The 23,091-nt window shown below is 38.8% G+C and overlaps 1 protein-coding gene across 6 annotated transcripts in view; it reads right to left on the minus strand.

The window, feature by feature from the left end:
- Positions 1–492: 492 nt before the first annotated feature.
- Positions 493–23,091, minus strand: part of PCGF5 (polycomb group ring finger 5) — a 90,800-nt gene continuing 68,201 nt past the window's right edge. For 4 of the 6 annotated variants that reach the window (XM_030569210.1, XM_030569208.1, XM_030569207.1 and 1 more), the window contains 5 exons: positions 16,194–16,342; positions 7,831–7,929; positions 6,207–6,296; positions 3,802–3,861; positions 493–1,370 (listed from right to left, as the gene is read on the minus strand). In XM_030569210.1, the coding sequence (XP_030425070.1) occupies positions 1,323–1,370; positions 3,802–3,861; positions 6,207–6,296; positions 7,831–7,929; positions 16,194–16,342 (446 nt within the window). In that variant the 3' untranslated portion in view covers positions 493–1,322. Of the gene's footprint in view, positions 1,371–2,467; positions 2,516–3,801; positions 3,862–6,206; positions 6,297–7,830; positions 7,930–16,193; positions 16,343–23,091 lie in introns of those variants that run through there. The other 2 variants (XM_030569211.1, XM_030569212.1) reach the window with 2 other exon arrangements.

The raw sequence follows: 23,091 nt of genomic DNA on the forward strand, positions 1-23,091 counted from the left end.
TACAGAAAATGCATGAAATATAATGCTCCCTACAATGTTACCAGAAACCTTAATACAATTTTTTTCACTAGAATCTTTATATTTGTGATACCTAAGGCAAAAAAAAAAAAAAAATCCCTTTTTTTTCTCACCACTGCCAGGTCTGAGAAAAAAAATACCTTGAGCAGCCTACTATTTTCATCAGACTGCTTATCTACTATACTGCATTATCTCCAGTTTTATGGAACTAGCATTAGGATGCGACAATAACTAATTAAGTTAATGTGCAATAGCTTCTGAACTCCAGATAAACTTAACAGAAATTTAATGCCATTAAAGCTATGTATTTTGAAATAAGTTAGTTTGTATTATTTTACTCTATTATATGCCACACTTGGACACATCTAAACCCAATCTTAAAAATAAATCCTTAATGTGAATGGCAACAGAGTGACAAAAGATATATAAATGTTTGCTATATGGTGTACTTTGAGACAGGAATTTCTGCTTTGTATTAGACATTAAATGATTTTAACCTCACTTTTACACTGACTTTATTAAAAGAAATGTAATTTGACCAGCTGCCATTATCCTAAATAGTTGTATATCAAATTCCAATCTTTAGGCAAATCAGACAATTTTGCACTCACAAGGGCTATGGTGCTCTTAGGTGATATTGGTAGAATCTATTTAGACAATTTAAAATGGCTTAGTTGAATTACTATGTTCTAATATTGTTGTAAGGATAATTTTCATTCGTTGCAAAAGGATTGTTGCACACTCATGGGCGAGCTATACCTGGACGCATGGAAACTTAACAAGAAAAATGTAGTGGCACAATCACCACTGTTCTAAATATATTTTCTATACAAAATATTTTGAAGGTATAATCCGTAACTTTTTGTACAGTTCTCTATCATTTATACAACAATAATCAGTAAAATAGTAAATATGTGACAATTGTAACACCACATGGAATGAGCATTCTGCCATTTTGCTAGTGTAATCAACATTAGGACTAGAAAACTCTTCTAACAGGCAGGCAAAATGCTCTGTAGTTTCTGAATCTTGACTATACATGTCATGATTTTGGCTATGACTTGCAGCACACCTTTAGGATACCACAAATATCTTATGCACATTTCAGTAGCAGAATGGCACTTGGCTTGCTCTAACAGAAACAACAAAGTTGCAATTGACAATTTTAAGAAAGACAATGTCCTTATTTGCATGCTGAAAATCTGGTTGTGTCCCCTTAATCCAGGCACATCCATTCATTGTGCAATCTGTCGATGGGTAACAAATAGTGCAGGATTCATCTCAGTAGGATCCGGCCCTTTGGTCTAACCAAAGTCAATTCTGGGTCGATACTGCAGTACCATAGGGTAAGACTAGAAACAAAAACAAAAGGAAGACACAATAACAAACAAACAAAAAAAAGACAAACAAGGATAACATGAAGGCATGGTTTATATGAAATACAAACAAGATATACTTAAACCGTACCATAAGGAAAGTTAAAAACTTACCTCTAGGGTTAACATTAGACTAATATAGTTTTCTACATTTCAATAAAATTTACATCCACAACCAGTTTTCAAAAATATAATAAAAAGTCTCTTATACCACGGTGAGTTCAGGAGTCAGATTATAATTATATCATCCATACACAATACATATGCTATATAACTTACATTGTACATATGACATACTGGAACCACACTTGTGTGATCCTAGAAATAATTCAGGTATTCTTGACAAAAACATTCATAAGATGTTTTTATCTCATATTAATCCAATCAATTCTAAGATGATATACTTGGCCTGGTATTTCAGAAGTACAGAGAGCCAACAGCTCCCATTATAACCAGGACTAAAAAATGCAAGCTGCAGCTACTCAACTCTTTTGAAAGTCAAGTCAACCAGAGTCACTTGATTTCATGAGAAAGGAGGACTGAAATCTCCGGAAAATAATTTCCTTATCTTCATATTCATTTATGGCTGCATTTTCAATGGCTCTCAATCTTGCATTCACAAAAATGCAACACATCCATTCGGATACATAAATTGAGGAGCACTGTGATTAGGTAAGGAAGGTGGAACTTGTAGTCACTTGCTGCTGAAAGTTCCATTTATATAATATATATTTTTTCAGTTGAAGTCTGATGTTTTCTCCACATAACTTTACCGTGGTGTTGGAGCTTCTCTAACACAAAATCAGGAATGCTCTATTATGTCAGCATGGGGTTCAAATAGCCTCTGATATCAATGGCAGAAGGGACCACAGCTGAGGTACAGACTTCTTAAATTAGGTGGGTGGAATTACTGAGAGGTTTTACAAAATTATCATTAGCAACAAAAAATCGCCTTCTTTTTTAACTCTTCAAATACAATAGATGAATCTCAGAGACCAAAAAAAGAATAACCATTGCATTCAAGACTTATGCAAGAAGTTAATGAATTTTTCTCACTATGGTAGAAAAAGGGTCAGAAACTGGAGAGATCATAATTGTTGTGGGCTTGTAGATGTGGAATTCTGAAAAATCAGACAATTAGAGCAAAGGTATTTATAGTAGCAAGGGTATTTGGGTGAGAAGACAGAAAGCACCGTAAGTGAGTTCTAGTTATAAGTAGTAACTATATGCTCAAATAAACTCAATATCAGATTATTTAGTCCAGGATATGATTACTACATGAGAAAAATGGAAACCATCCCATTTAACATATAAGAATCTTTCACACTTTTCTTGGTCTTGCAGACTATGTATTTGCTTCTGAACGCAAGCACTTAACTTCTATTAACATTAATGGGAATTACACACAAGCACTGAGGACAATTACACCCCTAAAATTTAGTATGAGACTATACTGTATTCAAAACTCCTGTGCACAAAGTCTGCATACCACTAAAAATGTTGAGCTAACTGAACAAATACAAATTGTAATGCATGAACAGCAATGTTTTTCTAGAACACCCTTTCATTTGGACTGAATTCTGCCCTCAATTACACCCAAGTCACTCAACTGAAGTCAGCACAATTGCAAAGTTTCATTTGTATCAGAATTTGACCCTTGATCATTAATTTTGGTTTTCCATGTAAGAAAAATATTAGTCCATACTTCAGTCATTTTTAAAAAACAACCATTTGTAATAGAGATGGGCTCAAATCAAATACTGAAACCAGGTTCAGATCCAAATTTGCAGCTTGAAATCTTTAAAATAGGCCAAATTAGAACACCCATTGTGAACAATATGAAAATTTGAGAAAGTTTTGTTCAGTTTTCAATTCCCATGTTCTGGGGTGTTTAGATCTGGAGTTTTGGTTTGCTCTGTTAGAGAGATATGAAGCTGGGATGTCAGCCCACTTCCAAATTTAAAGCAGTATAAAAAGGAACACACCATTAGAAAAACTAACATTTCTTTACTTGCCAATTTTGGATACTTTATAGAGGTATAAATTTCCACTATGTCCCTAACCATGCGGTACCATGCAGTCCCTAACCATGCACTATTATCATGAGGGAGGATAAGGGGAGAAAGGGAAGAGTGGGAGAAGTCTTTTAACACCCTGCTGGTGATCGTCATATGCACTGAAGCATGAAGATAAAGAGCCTTTATTTAAAAAATCATAAGCCTTAAAACTCCTGAGTGTACTTCCTTCATTCAATACAAGCTTTATGGAATGAACAAATAGAAGACTTAGACTTTATATGTTAAGTTTTAGTTCAGAGGAACATAGAGTTATAAAACCTCCACAATGATGAGTTACAATTAAAATGTTGACAGGATCTGTAATATGTACAGTCGTGAGTGCCTCTTACCTGATAAAAAGTGCCATCCTGTGAGCAGACTTGCGAAGATGAGCAGTTCTGACACCGAAACTGCGGAGGAGATGATTTTCTGATCAGATAAGAGGCATCCACAACTGGACACATACATTTATCATCAATCATTTAAATTTTTTTTTTGTTTCAAATGAGAGAATTAAAATTATTTTTAAAATAGGAATGCATTTTCCAAGAAGTAAATTATCATTGTTTCTTAGACTATATCTTGCTCTCCTAGTGTCCAGGGGTGTGTTAACAGAAACTCACAGTGAACAGTGTCATAGACACGGATAATGGATTTACCTGATCTTCATCCATCAAAAGAACCACCATTATCGCTTCTGTACCACACTTTGGCTTAAAGCCAACTTGACCAGGGGCTAGACAACCAGAGAACAGCAGATGTCTCTGGAGCTGTCTTACTATAACCTTCTTGATAATTTCCTCCCCAAAAAGAAGTTTCCAAACAGGTTAATAATTGGAGAGTTTGTTACCAAAAACATAATTTCTGAAATATTTCACCCAGTCAGGAATAGCACCCTGAAGAGACTTGAGCTACCTCAAAGATGATAGTATTATACATTTTATATTTTCTGTTAGTTTTGGTTTGCAAGCATTGGCTATTAAGAGTAATTTATAATTATCCAATGGAAAAGGCGAATGCATCAGCTGGAGATTCTCTGTGACCATAAATGTTCCATAAAATTTCACTGAGTTTTCAGTAACATCATATATATCCAAGAAAACATTTTTATTTTAATTTTTTTTTAAATTTAAGCTGGTGCAAATATGGGCATTTGACCAAATAGTATACATTACTGCCTCCAAGCCAATACAACTGCTAAGAATCCATGTGCTGACAGGAGGCAGTAGTTCAGCCATCATGAATGCATTCTGTTATTGTTATTGCCTCATTTCTCCTCATATTTCTTTAGAGCACAAGCAATGTTAACAAAATTCAGAAGGTTAGTAAAACAAATACAAACTGGATTCAAGGGCTATACTACTCTTAGATTAAAACACTCTCTGATGGTGCAGTATTGCATTCTTGATAGCCCTTTTAATCTCAGTGCAATATTCTGTCCGCAAACTTAGTCAATATTTGCTATGGAGAAATTAATTTTTTTTAAAGGTCTTACTAGGTTTAAAGGTGAAACTGTTGAAGAAATCTGCGAGTTGTTCGATCAACATTGTGCTTAATCCCATCTCCTCTGCCTATGCCACAGTGAGTACTTGTAAATCAGAAAAAAAGCGTGATAGGGGCTGGGGCTCTGGAATTTAATGCAGCTCAGTAAAACTACACCAGTACTTAACCTTAACTGAACCCATGGTCAGCTTCCCCTTGCACTGAAATGCAACCACTTTTGCACACAATGCAAAGTAAAGAAGAATATATAATCACATATAACATGAATGAATATATAAAAGAAAGATAAAATAAATACAACAGGCAACGAGATGATTTCTGAGAATTACTGACCAAATGAGAGTAGTTAATGGTCCAAAGCAAAACTAAGGGTTATTAACTCAATCTGATCATTGATCCCTAAGAAATGACCTTCACCAAGATAGCTATTGCTTTTCTAAACTATATATGTGGGGGAAAAACATTAGCTGTCCTATCTGTTGTGGACATTATTATATGTTTACTGTACATGACATGACTATAGAATTAAGGAATGTCAAAATAATTAGATGGCTTGAATGATTTCTCAATGTCCCATCATATGATAGATCAGGGGTAGGCAACCCATGGCACGTGTGCTGAAGTTGGCAAATGAGCTGATTTTCAGTGGCACTCACACTGCTTGGATCCTCGCCACCAATCTGGGGAGCTCTGCATTTTAATTTAATTTTAAATGAAGCTTCTTAAACATTTTAAAAACCTTATTTACTTTACATACAACAATAGTTTAGTTATATATTATAGACTTATAGAAAGAGACCTTCTAAAAACACTAAAATGTATTACTGGCACGCAAAAGCTTAAATTAAAGTGAATAAATGAAGACTCAGCACACCACTTCTGAAAGGTTGCCGACCCCTGTTACAGATAGAGCATTTTGAATACAGAATGATTGGACAGAAACTCCTAGACTTTTGCAAGTTAAGGGATCATACTATTTCAACTGAAATTCCCATGATGACTAAGTGTTTGTGGTTTTAGATATTTCACCTAAGAATTCAAAATTAGAATGTATATTCAAACTTTGTATTCCTGAATTCTGAATGTTAAAGTCTAATCTGGAGAGTATGAGAGATTAATTTTTAAATACAGATTTTGTAAAGATCAGAGAACACCTGTTGGACCAAGCCATGAAGCCATACAAACTCTATAAAGAAATCTATCTAAACACAGGCACACCATAAATATACGTAAAAATCATAAAAGTACTCACATTTTCGCCTCTTAGTCTCCATCTTGTCATATAGATGAATTCCATAGTATGATCCTTCCCCATGATTTCACCATTGCATAGTACATCCAGCTTTAAAAAAATGATGACAGAGTCCAACAGATATGAAATTGTTACTTTTAAATGAAACCATAAGTGAATCTCTTAGCTATTTAATAATCCCACCAGAGACTCTTAGTGCATGAACCATACATTGACTCAAATAGCATGCTGATAAATGTCAATGCAGATGAATTCCCCCTAAAATATTGATTTTACTAATTCTGTACAGTCACCTGAGTAAAGAGAAAAGCTTTACAGTGTGCCTTGGAAGATGCTTTGAACATTGCAATACTCTTTTAGTCCTAAGGATACACCCATGATTATCAAACTTTCCTGCTTATTAAAAAATGTAAGAATAACCCAAAAATGCAAATACCATTGTTCATTAAATTGAGGACTTAGGACAGGAGAAGGAAGCAATGTGATGAAGTGAGAGAGTCTGTGAGAAGCATTTCTACAAAAATGACATTGTGGGGTCCCTTGTTTATTCTCTTAGGTCTTATCTCGACTGAGAATTTTTAGAAATTTTCCTATTGCTGTTTAGCAGAGGAGCTGCTCCATTGGCCAGATGAATATTACTTCCCCATCTCACGGGGGTATTGTGAGGGAAAATATATTAAAGATTATGAGGTGTTCAGATATTATTGTAATGGAGATCATATAAATACTTAAAAATAGGTTAGTCTATCAGAACTAGGCCTCTTCACATTACACAGTAAAAATGAAGGCTCACTAATGAAACTGAAGAATGATTTGGTCAGGTGGTGTCTAATCACCACTCCTCCTTTCCCAGCAGTTATAGCTATAGGGCTCACTTTTGTTACTAACCATATAAAAGGAGGCAAGAAGAGAAAACATATACCTGTATATCAAAAAACTGAAAAGATAGCTAATACATAAGTATATGATTCTGTTATGGATACTGTGACTTTCCAGGACCTCTATGATTTTTTATGTGGCAGGGCTGGAGCAGCTGTTAGCCCTGGGCCACTGAAGCAGCTGGCCAGGGTTGGGTCAGCCTCCGTCGCTGGAGCGGTGACCCCCGGAACAGCTGACTAGTGGCTAGCCCTGGGGCCACTGGACAGCTGGCTGGGGTTGAGTCAGTCCCTGCTGCAAGAGCAGTGGAAGGGCTGGAGCAGCTGCAAGCCCCCACCAGCGCTCTATTTGTCCCTCCCTCCCCAGGGTATTTTTAGTAAAAGTCAGGGACAGGTCGTGGGCAACAAACAAAAGTTCACGGAAGCCCGCAATCTGTCCCTGACTTCTACTAAAAATACCTGTGACAGAATCTTAACCTTACTGGTAAAATAAAACGATGGTCACTCCAAAGCTGAGCAACAAGCAATAATTTATATGAAGGTGCCCAGGTAGCAAGTGCAGTTGGGTGCTCCATTGGCTAAGTGCCCTTCAGAGGGTATGGCTCATTTCCGGGTTTAGGAAACTTTGCACCAGAGACTGAATACTGCCTTGAACCCACTGACTGAGTTATTTTAAAAAGCCTTTGTTTAGCTGAAGCTTAAATTTAATATTATGCAGGGGGGTGGGGGGGGAAAGGAGGGGGAATTACCTCGTAAGAACTTGGAAGCTTTAATTTTAAACTGAGAAACTTTTTGATGGTTCCCACAGTCACTCGTGTAGAACAGCGGATGAATTTCTTCATTAAACCCTAAAGGAACATATCAGAGAAGGGGTGTTAGATATTTTGAAACAAAGCACCCTCACATAAACAGCATGTATGCAACTTTTGGTACAATAATGTTTATTAGAGTAGGCATGTTTACTGTTAACTAATTTTACAGTACTGCCTGTATTTATTTAGTTTTATTATTAATTTATGAAAGATGTATATAAATTTCTGGAAGGCATGATTTTTTACTAAGCCAAGGTAGGCTGGTGAAATTTACACTGCCACAATTTCCTTGTTCAGTATAGCCTGGTGTTTGGCTGGGTTAGAGCACCCCCAATCTGCTACTGCTTTGCACTGGCTAGTTTGATAGTACGTACCATAGATATTTGGAACAGCTAGCCGACCCTGTTCAATGGGTCTGTATAAAGAATCTACTCTCACTTTAGGTCTCTTTTTGTTCCACATAAATTTTAACAACATCCTTTGTATTCCTGCAAGGGTTTTATCTGAGATAATCACGGAAAGATTTTGAAACAAGAAAGTATCAGGGGGTTACTATTAGTCTGTATCCACAAAAACAACAAGGAGTCTGATGGCACCTTAAAGACTAACACATTTTTTTGGGCATAAGCTTTCATGGGTAAAACACCCACTTCTTCAGATGCAACCAGATGTATCTGAAGAAGTGGGTTTTTTTACCCGTGAAAGCTTATGCCCAAACAAATCTGTTAGTCTTTAAGATGCCACCGGACTCCTCGCTGTTTCTGAAACAGAAAGATATTCTTGGCAAACGGTTATTTTGACTGTGACTGTTCTTCTAACCAACTTGCAATACTTCCTCCAGTACTCCACATCTTTTTTATTTGCTGAATAGTCTGACATTTAAATCATAGAGCTCTTCTAGGCTGTCTGAAATTTAAATTCCCAGGTATCTTATAGAATTTGTTGCCCAGTTGTACCTTAATGTTTTCTGGAGCAATGACTTTTCAGAATCTGGCAAATTTACAGCTAGCATTCAGAATTGACAATAATTTACCTTGAAATTCCAGACACTTTCCCAAAGTCATGGATTTCTTTAGAAACTAATTTTAAGGAAATATTTGGCTTAATTAAAAATAATATGACATTACTCGTATTTAAAGATTCTTTCTGATAAGTTCCTGCAAGTTTTTGGGGGGAGGGATAGCTCAGTGGTTTGAGCATCAGCCTGCTAAACCCAGGGTTGTGAGTTCAATACTTGAGGGGGCCACTTAGGGCTCTGGGGCATAAATCAGTACTTGGTCCTGCTAGTGAAGGCAGGGGGGCTGGACTCAATGACCTTTCAAGTCCCTTCCAGTTCTAGGAGATTGGTATATCTCCAATTATTAAAAATTCCTGTGATAAGATTATTGTTCCTTTGTGCAAAAGGCCCCATGTCAGTGAAAAAAGTAAAGGAGAACAATGGACATCCTAGCCTAGTCCCTCTGTGTATTCAGACAGTGGTGATTTAACCCCAGTAACTTGCACAGCTGTTTCTGGACTGGTGTAAAAAGCAATTATCCATTTAAGGAACTGGGACTCAGTGTCCATAAGGGGCAGGATTTGAAATAGAAAGTTCCACTCTAATTCTATCAAAGGCTTTCTCTACAAGAAGTGATAAATACAAGAAACAGATCTTTACTTGATTCAGCATTATGGATAATTCCAAGTACCCTCTGATATTGTCTGACATTTGTCTTTCCTTAATTAATCTGTTCGATCTGGATTTATATAGCTGAGGGCATGGAGTTTTGCAATCGGCTAGGCTAATATTTTTACTAAAATATGTTGTGATTCAACAGTGTATAAAGTAAGATCTTTTCCAACTTTAGGAAGAACAACAGTAGCTTCTTTCATAGGTTGTGGAAGTTCCTCCTTTAACAGAAAAGGCAAAACGTACCCCTCAAGGGACCCTAATACCTTGTAAAAGTCAGCTGGAACACCATCAGGTCCTGGAGTTTTATCATAGTTCATGCCTGCTATTGCCTCTAAGATTTCTTCCTCTATTATTTCTTTAACTAAGTTGCTTAATCAATTTATCTTTGGCAAGTCTGCTATTTACAGGTATTCTGAATAGCTTCAGAGCTTGGATGTATACGGCATGGTCCACCACTAGTGTTGCAGACCAAAAGTAAAAAAAAAGAAAGCTTTTAAAATACAAAAAAGCAACTGCCAGGATTCCCTACCTAGAGGAAGTCCAAAATGATATTAGATTTGATGAGGTTGCAGTTTTCCGCCCAACTCTGGCCTGCCTTACAAAGGTAGCCTCTATAAACACATGTATTGGTATTATGAGTGGAACCAAAGGATTAAAAACATTTTGTTTAATGATTGGGGAAATGAAAGGAGGAATGATTGAGATCTCCCCTTTAAAGAAAACACAATTCTGAATTTTGTTAACCCTTACTTTAAAAAAAAAAAAAAAAAAAAAGGAGGGGGAGAGTTAGGTAATAAGACAAAGTAACTGGGCTTTTTATTAACATTTATTGATATTGTATTATGTTATTTATTTATTTAAAGTATTAGATCAGTGGTTCTCAAGCTTTTGTACTGGAGACCCCTTTCATATAGCAAGCCTCTTGAGTGTGACCCCTCCAATAAATTTTTATATAATTTTACACCATTATAAATACTGGAGACAAAGCGGGGTTTGGGATGGAGGCTGACTGCTCGCAACCCCCCATGTAATAACCTCGTGATCTCTTGAGGGGTCCCGACCCCCAATTTGAGAACCCCTGCATTAGATGTAGTGTAGGTCTCCTTCCTGAATGATTAGATGTGACCACGTTCAGGGAAATAGGCTGCAGAAAATACTGTGAAAGGACTGAGTCCATCTATAGTTACTACTACTACTAATTTATTTGTTACACAGTAAAGCCCAGAAGCCTAATTAGAATTGGGGCCCTATTGTGTTAAGAACTGTACAAGCATATTATGACAATCACTGCTTTTAAGAGTTTACCCTCTCTACGGTCATGAGCCAGAGAAAAAAAAAATATGGGTCCATCCCACCACTCTTTGAATTGTAGCATGAAAGCATATTTAAGAGCAGGTTAGATAAATGTCTATCAGGGATGGTCTAGACAGTATTTGGTCCTGCCATGAGGGCAGGGGACTGGACTCTATGACCTCCTGAGGTCCCTTCCAGTCCTAGAATCTATGAATCTGACATACTGAGATTTTTATAAGTAGCAAAAGTAGCACATATTTCATTAGAGTGTGTAATTATCTTTTGCTAATTTTTTTTACTTACTGGAATAACATATTGCTGTTGAATCCCTTTAAGCTTTTGAGCCAAAAGATTATAATTTTTATTTCCCTTTTCATAAAACATCTTCTTTGGATATCTACAGGCTTTTTCAGTGGCATCTGTCATCAACATATTCAATTTACCTTTATATTAGTTAATTGTTGAAATTCTTCTTCTGAACCTATGTTTATGACGGTCTTGTAATCTTTTTATCTCCTATTCTAGTTCTATTTTATTCTTAAGCTCTTTCTTTCTTCAGCTGAGAGTTCTGCTTATCCAAATGGCCCCCTAAGTACAGCTTTACCTATCTCCCATTAATCTGAAAGTATTGAACAATATCCTCTTTAACTGCTGCAACCCGATCTTTGTCTTGGAGAAACAAGCAGTTCATTTTCCCCCAAAAAGTGATCTTTAGGACCTAATTCCACCTATCAAATACTACTTTCAGTGGTGCACGATCTGACCCTGTAATGGTGCCAATTTGTGCAGGTCCTATCTGCTTCATTAAGGATTTAGACAGAAACAATAAATCTAGCCTAGTGTAGGTGTGAATAAAATGTATAGTCTTTTTCCCACTGGTGCAGTTCTGTCCTACAAACCAAGATTGAGTTATTAGCACAGAGAAGTCAATGCTACACCTGTTTTCCTACCCCTCTTGACTATTTTGTCAGGTCTATCCCCCTAAAGAATCAGTGTGGAACAGAAGTCTCCTCCAGGTATAATTTCCTCGTCCTAAAGTGCTGCAGAATTTTAAAAATCTTTTAAAAAATTGGCTTTTAACTGGGAGGCACTGAGCCACTCTTATTAATAACCCAGCAATGGTGCCCTTCAACAAGCTAAACTGGTCTTTAATGTGGAAACATACATGTTCAGCAAATACATGCACATCTCTTTTCTTTTCTTTGGCTGAAGCAAAAAATATCTGCCTAAACCAATTACCTTTCATGCCCATAATTTACCCTTCCTGAGAATGTTTCTTGAAGTAGAATAATCTAAGAGCGTGTTTTTTAAATTCATCCAGAACTTTTCCCCTTTTAATGACATTATTTAGCCCTTTGACATTCAAAGATGTTATTTAAAAGGAAGAGCCAATGAGAATAATTATTTAGCTTACTAAAAAACTTGAAATGATTGTGATTTTTTTTAGCTGTTTGATGGCATGCCTCTGGTTTCTAATTGTAGCCTTGGCTACACTCACACTTTACAGCGCTGCAACTGGGGTGTGAAAAAACAGCCCCCTGAGCGCTGCAAGATATAGCGCTATAAAGCGTCAGTGTAATCAGGGCAGCAGCGCTGGGAGCGTGGCTGCACGCTACACCCGTAAGGGATGTAGTTTACATGCAGCGCTGGGAGAGCTCTCTCCCAGCGCTGCCGCTCTGACTACACTCACACTTCAAAGCGCTCCCGCAGCAGCGCTCCCGCAGCACTGCCGGGGCAGCGCTTTGAAATTCCAAATGTAGCCATACCCTGTGTTGCAGTCACAATAGTTTGTCTGAATATGGCTTGATTTCTGTTTGTAAACTTCCCTAGCTATTTCCTATAACACTTCCCCTTTGCCTCCCCACTCCTGGCTTTCCCCCAGCTTAAATCCAAAACCAAAATACCACCATAGCATATAAATCACTCTCCAAACAAGTGTTTTGCTTAACTCTAAACCTTGGTACTCTCCCCATGAATACTTGGGCTGCTTCTCTTGTAATTCAAAAATGGTACATTCTCCACCTATGGGACCTTGACCCTCATCCTCAGGGATTGATTATCACAGGGGTCGGCAACCTTTCAGAAGTGCTGTGCCGAGTCTTCATTTATTCACTCTAATTTAAGGTTTCGCGTGCCGATAATACATTTTAACTTTTTTAGAAGGTCTCTTTCTAGAAATCTATATTATACAACTAAACTATTGTATGTAAAGTAAAACAAGGTTTTCAAATGTTTAAGAAACATCATTTAAAATTAAATTAAAGTGCTGATCTTACACCGCCAGCCTGCTCAGCTCGCTGCCAGCCTGGGGTTCTGTTCACCAAGGCCGGCAGCAGGCTGAGCAGAGCCTGTGGCTTGGACCCCAGACCTGGGTGGGGGAGGTTCAGGGGTCAGGGCAGAGGGCTGGGGTGTGTAGGGCAGAAGGCTGGGTGTGTGTGTGGGGGGGTCAAGGGTCAGGGTAGAGGGCTGGGTGTGTGGGAGGAGTAGGGCAGAAGGCTGGGTATGTGGGGGGGTTCAAGGTCAGGGCAGAAGGCTGAATGTGTGTGTGGGGGGGTGCAGGGCAGAGAGATGGGGCTGTGGGGGTGCTGGGCAGAGGGCTGGCTGTTTGTTGGGGTGGGAGGGGAGTTCAGGGCAGAGAGCTAGGGGGTGCAGGGCAGAAGGCTGGGTGTGTGAGGGGGTGCAAGGGTCAGGGCAGAGGACTGGGGGGCATGGGGGCTTCAGGGCATAAAGCTGAGTGCGTGGGGCGGTGGGGCGTGCAGGGCAGAAGGCTGAGTGTGGGGGGGGTCATCGCAGAGGGCTGGGGGCGTGGGGGGTGTAGGACAGAAGGTTGAGTGTGTGTGTGAGGTCAGGGCAGAGGGCTGGGGGCGTAGGACAGAAGGCTGAGTGTGTGTGTGGGGGGCAGGGCAGAGGGCTGAGTGTGGGTGGGGGTCAGGGCAGAGGGCTGGAGGGTGTGGGGGGTGTAGGATAGAGGGCTGAGTGTGTGTGGGGGGTCAGGGCAGAGGGTGTGGGGGGGATGCAGGGCAGAAGGCTGGGTGTGTGTTCGGCGGGGGTTCAGGGCAGAGGGCTGGGGGTGTGCAGGGTAAAAGGCTGAGTGTGTGTGGGGTCACAGCAGAGGGCTGGAAGGTGTGGGGGGATGCAGGGCAGAAGGCTGAGTGTGTGGGGGGGTCAGGGCAAAGGGCTGCGGTGCTCGGCTCGTGTGGGTGCTCCCAGCCCCCTGCCCTGAGTGGCTCATGGCAGGAGGCTGAAAGGGATGTGCCCTGTTCCACCCCGTTCCCCAAGGCTCCGTCCCTACCTCTCTCTGCCTCCTCTACGGAGCTGCCTGCACGCTGCCGCTCTTCCCCCTCCCCCCTGCCAGGGCCATCAACTGATTGGTGCAGGAGAGGGGGTGGGGCAGGAAAGCACCACATTGGAGGAACAAGCAGGGGAGGGGGAAGCTGAACCAGGCTTCTGCCTCCTGCCCTTGCAGGGGAGAAGGGTGGGTGGGGGCACTGAGTGGGGCTGGGGGCCGGAACCGCGGCAGGCGGCTGCGTGCCGCTCAAAATCGGCACGCGTGCCACGTTTGGCACGCGTGCCACAGGTTGCCGACCTCTGGATTATCATCTGCTCACTTAATTTACATGTGAGCCTAAGGGCTCCTCCCTATTACTTCTCTATTGTCAATCTCCTCCATCCCTAGGATACTCCTACCCATTCCCTATAATCCTTTATTTTCTAAAGCAAACACCATACTATTTCCCTTCTAACATTAACATAGTTACTTCACAATTGTTCATTCTTGTTGACTTCAGGAAGTCCCTTCTGTGTAATCTTTAGCCGATTCCTTGGATACCTGAGTACTCCTGTTCAAGTTCACTTCTGCCACTGACAGTACATTATCGAGAGGATTTGTCTTTTCTTTTCCTAGCCTCTTTTTCTTGGGTTTCACCGTCTGCCAGGATTTTACCCTTGGTTTCTACCTCTGGAGTAGGTGTTCTGATTTTTTTTCTTGGAGATTTCATTTTCTGAAACCCTGTGCTCTGTTTTATGGAAGGAATTAGTAGGTTCAGGAAGTCGATGGAGGCAGTTTACTTTGCTAACCCCTTACATCTCAGGCTTCGGGAAGCCATTTTGTCTAGCCCTCTGCTGGTCCTCTATTGCATTGCTTTTAACTTTCTTTTATGGGAATCAACAACATTGACAAAGCAAGTTCTTCCAATGTATCAGTATTTTGTACTTTTTTTAAAAAATACTGAAATGAAGAAAATACAAAAGGGACACAGGCTAACAGGAAAGGGACAGAGTCACATGATAGCTGAACAGATGGAACACTTCTTGAAACCTCTTTGGCTCATAAAAGACTAAAACCCTTCTCAAATAATCCAGTGAAAACTCTCTAAGGCCCCAATGTTGAGATTTGATCTGTTACTGCAGACCCTAGCTCCTCTGTGATTAACACTTTTCATCCAACCTGCAAAACACAGAAACCTCTCTTGGAAGAAAGAGACACTTCTTGCAACATGCGACATACTGAGCTGAGGGAGGGACACAGACATACACACAGTTCTGCTGACCCTGGGTCAGAACAAAGATTTTTCTATTGAGTAAAGAGTTTCAAATATTGAGCATACTTGTTTAAAATACACACCTAGTCGTAACATTCTATAGTACTTGACTGGGTGAGTACTTTGTATCTACCCTTTTATGATTCTCTCTGTGCAGCAGTTTGACAATTTGACAGTAAAATTGGCAAGGATTCCTAAATAGCTTCCTCCCCTTAGGAAGGGCTCAGAAGTGAGAGTAAGAAAATACCCTAAGTGCTGGAAGACTGGTAAGAAAGCCTCATCATCTCAATTTTTCAAACAGGAAAAGTGACTAGCCCAAGATCACAGAACAAGTTAGTGTCAACACCAAGTTTATAGCTCAGGAGATTTGGCTCTCAGTTCCTCAGTACTCAGCAATCCTTGGGTTGAAAATACTAAATACCTTTTTTGTGAAAGTGATGGGAAGATGTGTCAGCCTGCTCCTGTAAGTGGACAAACCACAGCAGAAGCAGATGTAATGTAATGTAATACTATAGTGTACATTTCTATTTGGTATTCCAGTTCTCATCCTGCTTTACCAAGACATGTGCTAGTCCTATAGATTATTGAAAAGGTTAATCACAAATGAGGAATTTTATAGGGAGCTAATTGTGAAAATGGCAAGATTCTTTCTAATGCTCCAACTAAGAGTGGATTTTGTTATGGTGACAATGGAAATGGTTATAGGTCATGAACACTGCAAAACTCTCTTCAACAGCAGTTTATCCAAATTGTCAGGAAATAATAAGAAGCACAGATTCTTTCCAACAACTTACTTTTACTATGTTATCCCCTGACTGCCCATTGTTCCGTAAACAATCAAGACAAATAGCAATCTGTGGATCACTCCTATGATAATCTTTATCATCTTGATTTTCATCATCCTCTTCATCTACTTTGGACTTGTCAGCTTTTGGACTTTCATCTGTAAAATATAAAGATCAGATTATTCAGGTACCATACAATTAAAAGGAATAGTTTGCAATGCTTGGGAATGAATGAGTACACTCAAACATACACACAGAGATACAGATATGAAATCAAAGATATACTTAAAGCTAAATTCTCCCAAATGCATTAAAATGTTTGGTTCAATTATTTTAAATCTGGCATGGTTTTCAAAATATGTTCTTTAAAAATATGCTATTGGACTGAATTTCATTCAATGGATTCTTTAAAATCTGCTCAATTTACAATCCCTGAAAATTGAGGTTTACTACTGAAATTACAATTTTACATGCACAGAAAGGATTTCTACTTTACAGATAGTGGTTAGGCAGGTGGTCAGTAATGATTATGGTAGTTATTTTTGTGTGTATACTTCCTGTAATTAATAAAGCTCACATCTCAGAATAAGACATTTAACTATGAAAAACTAACATTTAACTATGCAAAACATGCATTAGCTATCCTACAGTAAAATCCTAGAGACGACAAAGCACTATATTTTTACCATTAAGTATACTAGACAAGATCAACCACAGGTGGAGGTACAGTATTGACTTTGCAGTAAAATCTACAGGTGCTCTGTCTCCACTAGGATTTTACGGCTAATGTGTTAAATATCCTGCTGCAAACACGATCCCGCCCCATACACAAACACTTTTTTTTTTTTTTTTGCAGTGAAGACATAGCCTCCGTAACTATGTATTCTTATCACTGTTACCTTTTATCTTCCTTCACCCATTCCTTCCATTTATTTGTTACACCCACTTGTTACATCTTAATTTACACTGTAAACTTTTCAGGGCATGGCGTGTCTCCTACCATGTACGTTACAGTGTCCAGCACAATAGAGCCCAGTATCAGCGGAAGTGTCCTAAAAGAATGTGTGTGTGAGAGAGAGAGACGGGCTAACTGGAGCCCTCCTCTGCCACTGCCCCCGAGACACTGCCCCTTTTCCTTAGGCCCCTGCCCTCATGCTGCCCCCTCCCCCTAAAGCCCCATCCCTGCCCCCTCCTCACCTCTCACTCGCACTTACGGCTGGTAAAAAGCGCATAGCCCTCCCACTTTTAAAGCCCCCTCCCCCTAAAGCCCCCTAACCCTCCCCCCGTTAGAGCCCCAATCCTAACAGGCACCTCTGAGTGTTTTTGTAATACAAACACCACTAATCATACAGCAAATTAAAATGGTGTGTTTCTAACTAACTTAGCTTTTAACCAGTTTGGAAGACAACATACAACACATCTATTATATACACCTGATAGTGGCATTCTCGGAGTCTCTCTATTTTATTTAGGAAGTTACTAGCAAAGGTTGTTCACTGCAGGCACAAAACACTAATTCAAGATATCAAGACTAATAAAGTGCTGACATGAGTTACAGAAAAATGAGTAGCTGATAAAAATTGAGAAATAAGAATGAAAGTAGGACAAAAGAACAGTTTAAATAATCTGATTTATCAACTCCAATTCACATGCATGCAAAAACTGACTTATGAGAAACAAGTGACTTGAATGGATTGCTTTTTGCCTATTCTGATACTCTGTTAAATCAGGTTATATTATGTTTTTGTGTTTCCACCTCAAACTACTCATACATGAATAAAACAGTTAAAATGTGAAACCAGTGTCAAAATTGTACGGAAAACAATCTCTCATGCCTAAAGTAATTAATTAATAAATGCACATATTTTCAGACATAGTAACTTATTCACCTTGTCCACTTTTGTTACTCCAAATTTTTGGAAAGAAAAGTATCTTAGACAAGCCAGAAACAAGATCACTCGATGTCTGAAAGACATCACTAAATCACTGGCACGTTTTCTAGTTGAACAAACCACATTTTTATTTGTCCCTGCAGCTACTTTTTACAATCTATTAACAGGATATACTGTATCAAACTACCAAGGAAAGTTCTGTGAAATTCCAGGAATTAAACCCCTTTCTTCAAACAGGCAAAGTACATATGATAAACAGTCGTCTGTGGAGAATTATCTGTGCTTCACGGCTTCTGCAGCAAATACAAAACCTTGTATAACTTTAATTTTTAGCAGTTACTAATGCTGAATAATAGAGGAAGCTTCAATTAAGGGATCTGGGTTCCCTGTTAAGGCTTTTCCAATACCAGACACTAGGGAATTAGCTAACTTCCAATCAGATAAACAATCCAGGAACATGTGCAAGAGAAATATCTTTCAGAACACCCTGATAGGAATTCAAACTCCCCACCCCCGAGACCTTAAGAGCTCTATGCTATTTCCCAGAAACATCCTTGCAGCTATTTCAACTATGATCTTGTCTATGCAACTGTCCAGGCATCTGGTACAAGCAACCTATTAAAGCATGACTTGATGCAATTGAAAAATATATATATATTTTTTAGACTTGTAATACTGAATCAGTATCCAAGACATTTCTTCAATTCAAAGGAACCAAATCACACATGGCAGAAAAATCCTTCACACATGACAGTATTAAGTTGCTGCCAGTACCACAAAGCAACACTAGTGAAATTATTCAGTAAGAAATCCATACTTAATTTCTTTTCAGAGCAGATTTCTAAGCACTTTCTGGGTGTATAACTTATTCCAAATGCTTCTGTTATGTAAACATGTCTATCCAACCTGTTATCTGGACTCAGAAGTGTCTTGCAGATCCAGACTCCCTCAGCCCAAGGTCACCTTTGCACTAACGGAAAGACCCTGTATCTGTGGCTCTATGGACGCATATTTTGATAGTTTGAGACTTGTGGTGAACAGACCTCACACTACTGACATTAATAAAATTATTATAACGTAGTCTTAAAACATTAGGTCATAACAAACTTGCTTGTGCCTTTACTGAGTATTAACATATAGTTACAAGCAGATTATAGCCAGGGTGCTTGGTGAGCATGACAAACATGTTTTTAGTTATTTATGTTAAAATAACTTCTGCTTCTTGTCACCTCAGGGACAAGTCCCCAAGTATCAAGGGGGATAACTTATGACTTCTAAGAGCGTTTACAAAAACTTGGAAATGCTGCATTTTTAATTTTATCTTGCTTTAACTTTCTATGCCAATTCCTTTTATGCTATGTTTTGGAAAATGGATGTAAACTTGGTTGTTGTGATTGATACTCTGTATAGAATATTGAACTGGAGTTTTAATTGTAACAATTGCAACTGTTAAATACAATTTGGTCAAAGGACTTCAGAAAGAAGTAACACTGAAGATCCTTATCAAAGACATAAAACCCAGAAGTATAGAGGGCCTCTCCAAGCTCCTCTTTCCAAGAAAAAAACCCCTGTAGTAAATCCAAACAAAAGAATGCTAGAAATATCCTTAATGAAATGGGTTTCTTTCACAATCACTCTAAAATCTTCATTCTGGAAATTCTAGGAAAAATGCCTTATAGAAAACGTTTGCTTATTTCTTAAATGTTGAAACGACATATCTGCAAGTATTCTAAGTGAATGAAAAACATTTAATATGGTTTCCTAGTATCATTGCTATGGTAAAATGCTATATGTACCAACCTGAAATTTAATAACCTTGCTAAACTGATTTCTAATCTAAGAAGTCTTTTACGTATGGAATATTTATATTGATGGGAGATAGATTAAATATTTAATATGTAACAACTCCCTCCCCCAACTCAGGAAGACAAAAAGAATCATCTCTCCAAAAATGATGATGAATCAATAAATTCTGTAATGACTATTTAAGCAAGAGACCCTCTTTAAAAGTTATTTAATTTTTAAAAAGACTATAAAACTAAAAATGTTTATATAAAGAATGTTTGGACTTTTTACAAACAGAATTTCATTTCCTGCTGAACCTTAAAGAAACTGAAGAAATCTCTGAGGCCAGGTCTACACTACAGGCTTAGTTTGGTATAACTACATCAATCAGGGGTGTGGACTGTTCAATAGTCATACTGACCTAACCCTCGGTATAGAAAGCGCTATGCTGGTGAGAGAGGTTCGCCCGTCAACACAGCTACTTCCTCTCACAGAGGTGGATTAACTACACCAATGGGAGAAACTCTCTCATAGGCATAGGAGTGTATTCACTAAAGCATTATTGTAGTTCAGCTGTGCATTGTCGCATTTTAAGTGTAGATTTGCTCTCAGGAAATGGATTGAATAAATAAATAAATAGAGATAAAAAACTCTAATGTAAAAAGATTATCTGGGGATAAGAGAACAAAAGCAATTAGAGCAATTCATTAAGCAGACTGCCTGCTCAGAAGCTGATAGTGTGACCAAAACCAGGCATGGAGCCCATGAAAGGATGACTGCAGCCAACCTTGAATCTAAACAAGCCTGAAAGAGGTGTATTTTCCTAAAATTTCATTAAAATAGAAAGACAGGTATAAAACTCTTAAGTGATCACCCTTCACTCACACTCTCTGCTACCCTGCTCAAGCACACCTCCACTCATCCTGTCGATCTCTACAAGCAAGCTGCCACAGATACCTAAGAAGAAAAAGAAGGTAACAACTGTGACAATCAGGGTGCAGACACTTCCAGGGTGAACAGGGTGTGTCTGAACCCCAGAGAATAAGCTAATGAATCAACTGGTTGTATACAATGTTGTTGTGTATAAATATATGCCAAAGTAAGGTCTTTTATGAAAGCCTGTAATGTTCTGACCTTGATGGTCATTAGGAGATATGTATCAGAGGGGTAGCCGTGTTAGTCTGGATCTGTAAAAGCAGCAAAGAGTCCTGTGGCACCTTATAGACTAACAGGTGTTTTGGAGCATGAGCTTTCGTGGGTGAATACCCACTTCGTCGGATGCATGTAGTGGAAATTTCCAGGGGCAGGTATATATATGCAAGCAAGCTAGAGATAATGAGGTTAGTTCAATCAGGGAGGACTGAATGTGAATGGCTTGCCAACTACAAAACCAGTTTCTCCTCCCTTGGTTTTCACACCTCAACTGCTAGAACAGGGCCTCATCCTCCCTGATTGAACTAACCTAGTTATCTCTAGCTTGCTTGCATATATATACCTGCCCCTGGAAATTTCCACTACATGCATCCGACGAAGTGGGTATTCACCCACGAAAGCTTGTGCTCCAAAACGTCTGTTAGTCTGTAAGGTGCCACAGGACTCTCTGCTGCTTTTATTAGGAGATATGTATGCAGCTTATGGTTATGAATGCACTCGTGTATATTTATATATTTATGTAGAAAATTGTAATAACTGTGGTGCAACTACAGAATCACCTCAGAACAGAGGATGAAATAATCAGGCAGAGAGAGGCACCTTCCAGGTTAATTGTTTACATGAAACCAACTTCAAATACCCATCCATTGTCCAGCCAGGAAGATACAATGGTGGATCATTAAAGTTAATGGAAAGACATTTAAACTGTAAAGAAAACTAAGGAAGGAGGGAGTTTCCCCTGCTCTGTGTAACCATGAATTACCAGAGCCTGAAAGAAAGAAAGAAAAACAGAACAAAATGGCACACCCTGTTAAAAAGAGAGGAGGGTTTGAAGTGAAGGCTATTCAAAAACTGAGGGCCAGCATCTAAGCTGGGTGCTATCTGGGAAACATGAGATCCCCTCTAGAACAGAGGGTATATGCTTGGCAACTGTTCAGAGGCAACAGATAACTTGTATTAGAAAAGGGAATTTAACTAATATAGAAGTGTAAAGACTGAGACGGCATCTTTATGTATATTTTTTGTGTAACGTGTGTTTGCTTTTCCTCTCTATTTCATCTTTGAATTTATGATCTTCTATTAAGCAAAAACTTTGGTTTATTTTTACTGCAAACAAGAATTTGTTGTGAAAACTGTGTGGAGTGTGTGTGCCAAAGTGAACTCATGACTAGGGGCAGATTTCACTCCTTCAGCGGTGACAAACCAGAGAAGAAAAGTCCAAGGGTCCGGTAATTAAGAAGTTCGGTAGACTGATTTGGGGGAGATTCAAGACTAGAAGGACTAGTGGGATCAGCCCTACAAGGAGTAACTAGGCAGGTGGAAGCCAGGGTTGAGACCTTTAATGCTTGTAGGCTGGCTACGGGTGTCAAAACTCTTGAGCTCTTTATAGCATAGCAGTAAGGCACCCAAAATTACAAGACAGGTGGTGACAGAACCCCTTACTGATCTAGGTGATCCCCAAAATGTCACAATAACCACACAGGAGCAGCAAAGGCAGGCAACTTTCCAGCCTAGATGACAACCAAGATTTCGTCATGGTGAGATGGAAGTTGCCAGCCTACATAACCCCTTTATATTCTACACTTTGATTTACAAAGCAAATAAGTCCTTAGATTAACAACTGAACTATCTGAGGAAGATCTAGAAGGATGAACTGATTAAAAATATATCATCATACAATCTTTAGCTGTATAAATTTACAGTAACTGGTAATTTACAGTGTATTTTCTTGACTCTGCTATATTCCTTTATCTTGTAAATGTGACACCCCTCTTTTAATGGATCATTATGATGAGTAAATAACACTTTTAACAGTTCTGTTTATCTTTAATAAAAATTAATAAATACAAATATTTTTCTTAAGTTTATTTAATAAGTACTTCTAATTATATCTGGTACTTTGTAGTGGACTAGTAAAATTTTGTCTAAACTATTCTGTAGGCTAACATTAAAATAATGGTATTAAGAGAAAAAACTGAGGTTGCCCTTGTAATGTTTGCCAAATGTACAAAACTAGTGAGGTAAGAAACGTTATTTTTTCAAACTGAAAAGAGGATATTATAAGCAGAAAATATATT

This window comes from Gopherus evgoodei, chromosome 7 (genome assembly GCF_007399415.2).
Source record: "Gopherus evgoodei ecotype Sinaloan lineage chromosome 7, rGopEvg1_v1.p, whole genome shotgun sequence".
In the NCBI taxonomy this organism is placed as follows: Eukaryota; Metazoa; Chordata; order Testudines; family Testudinidae; genus Gopherus; species Gopherus evgoodei.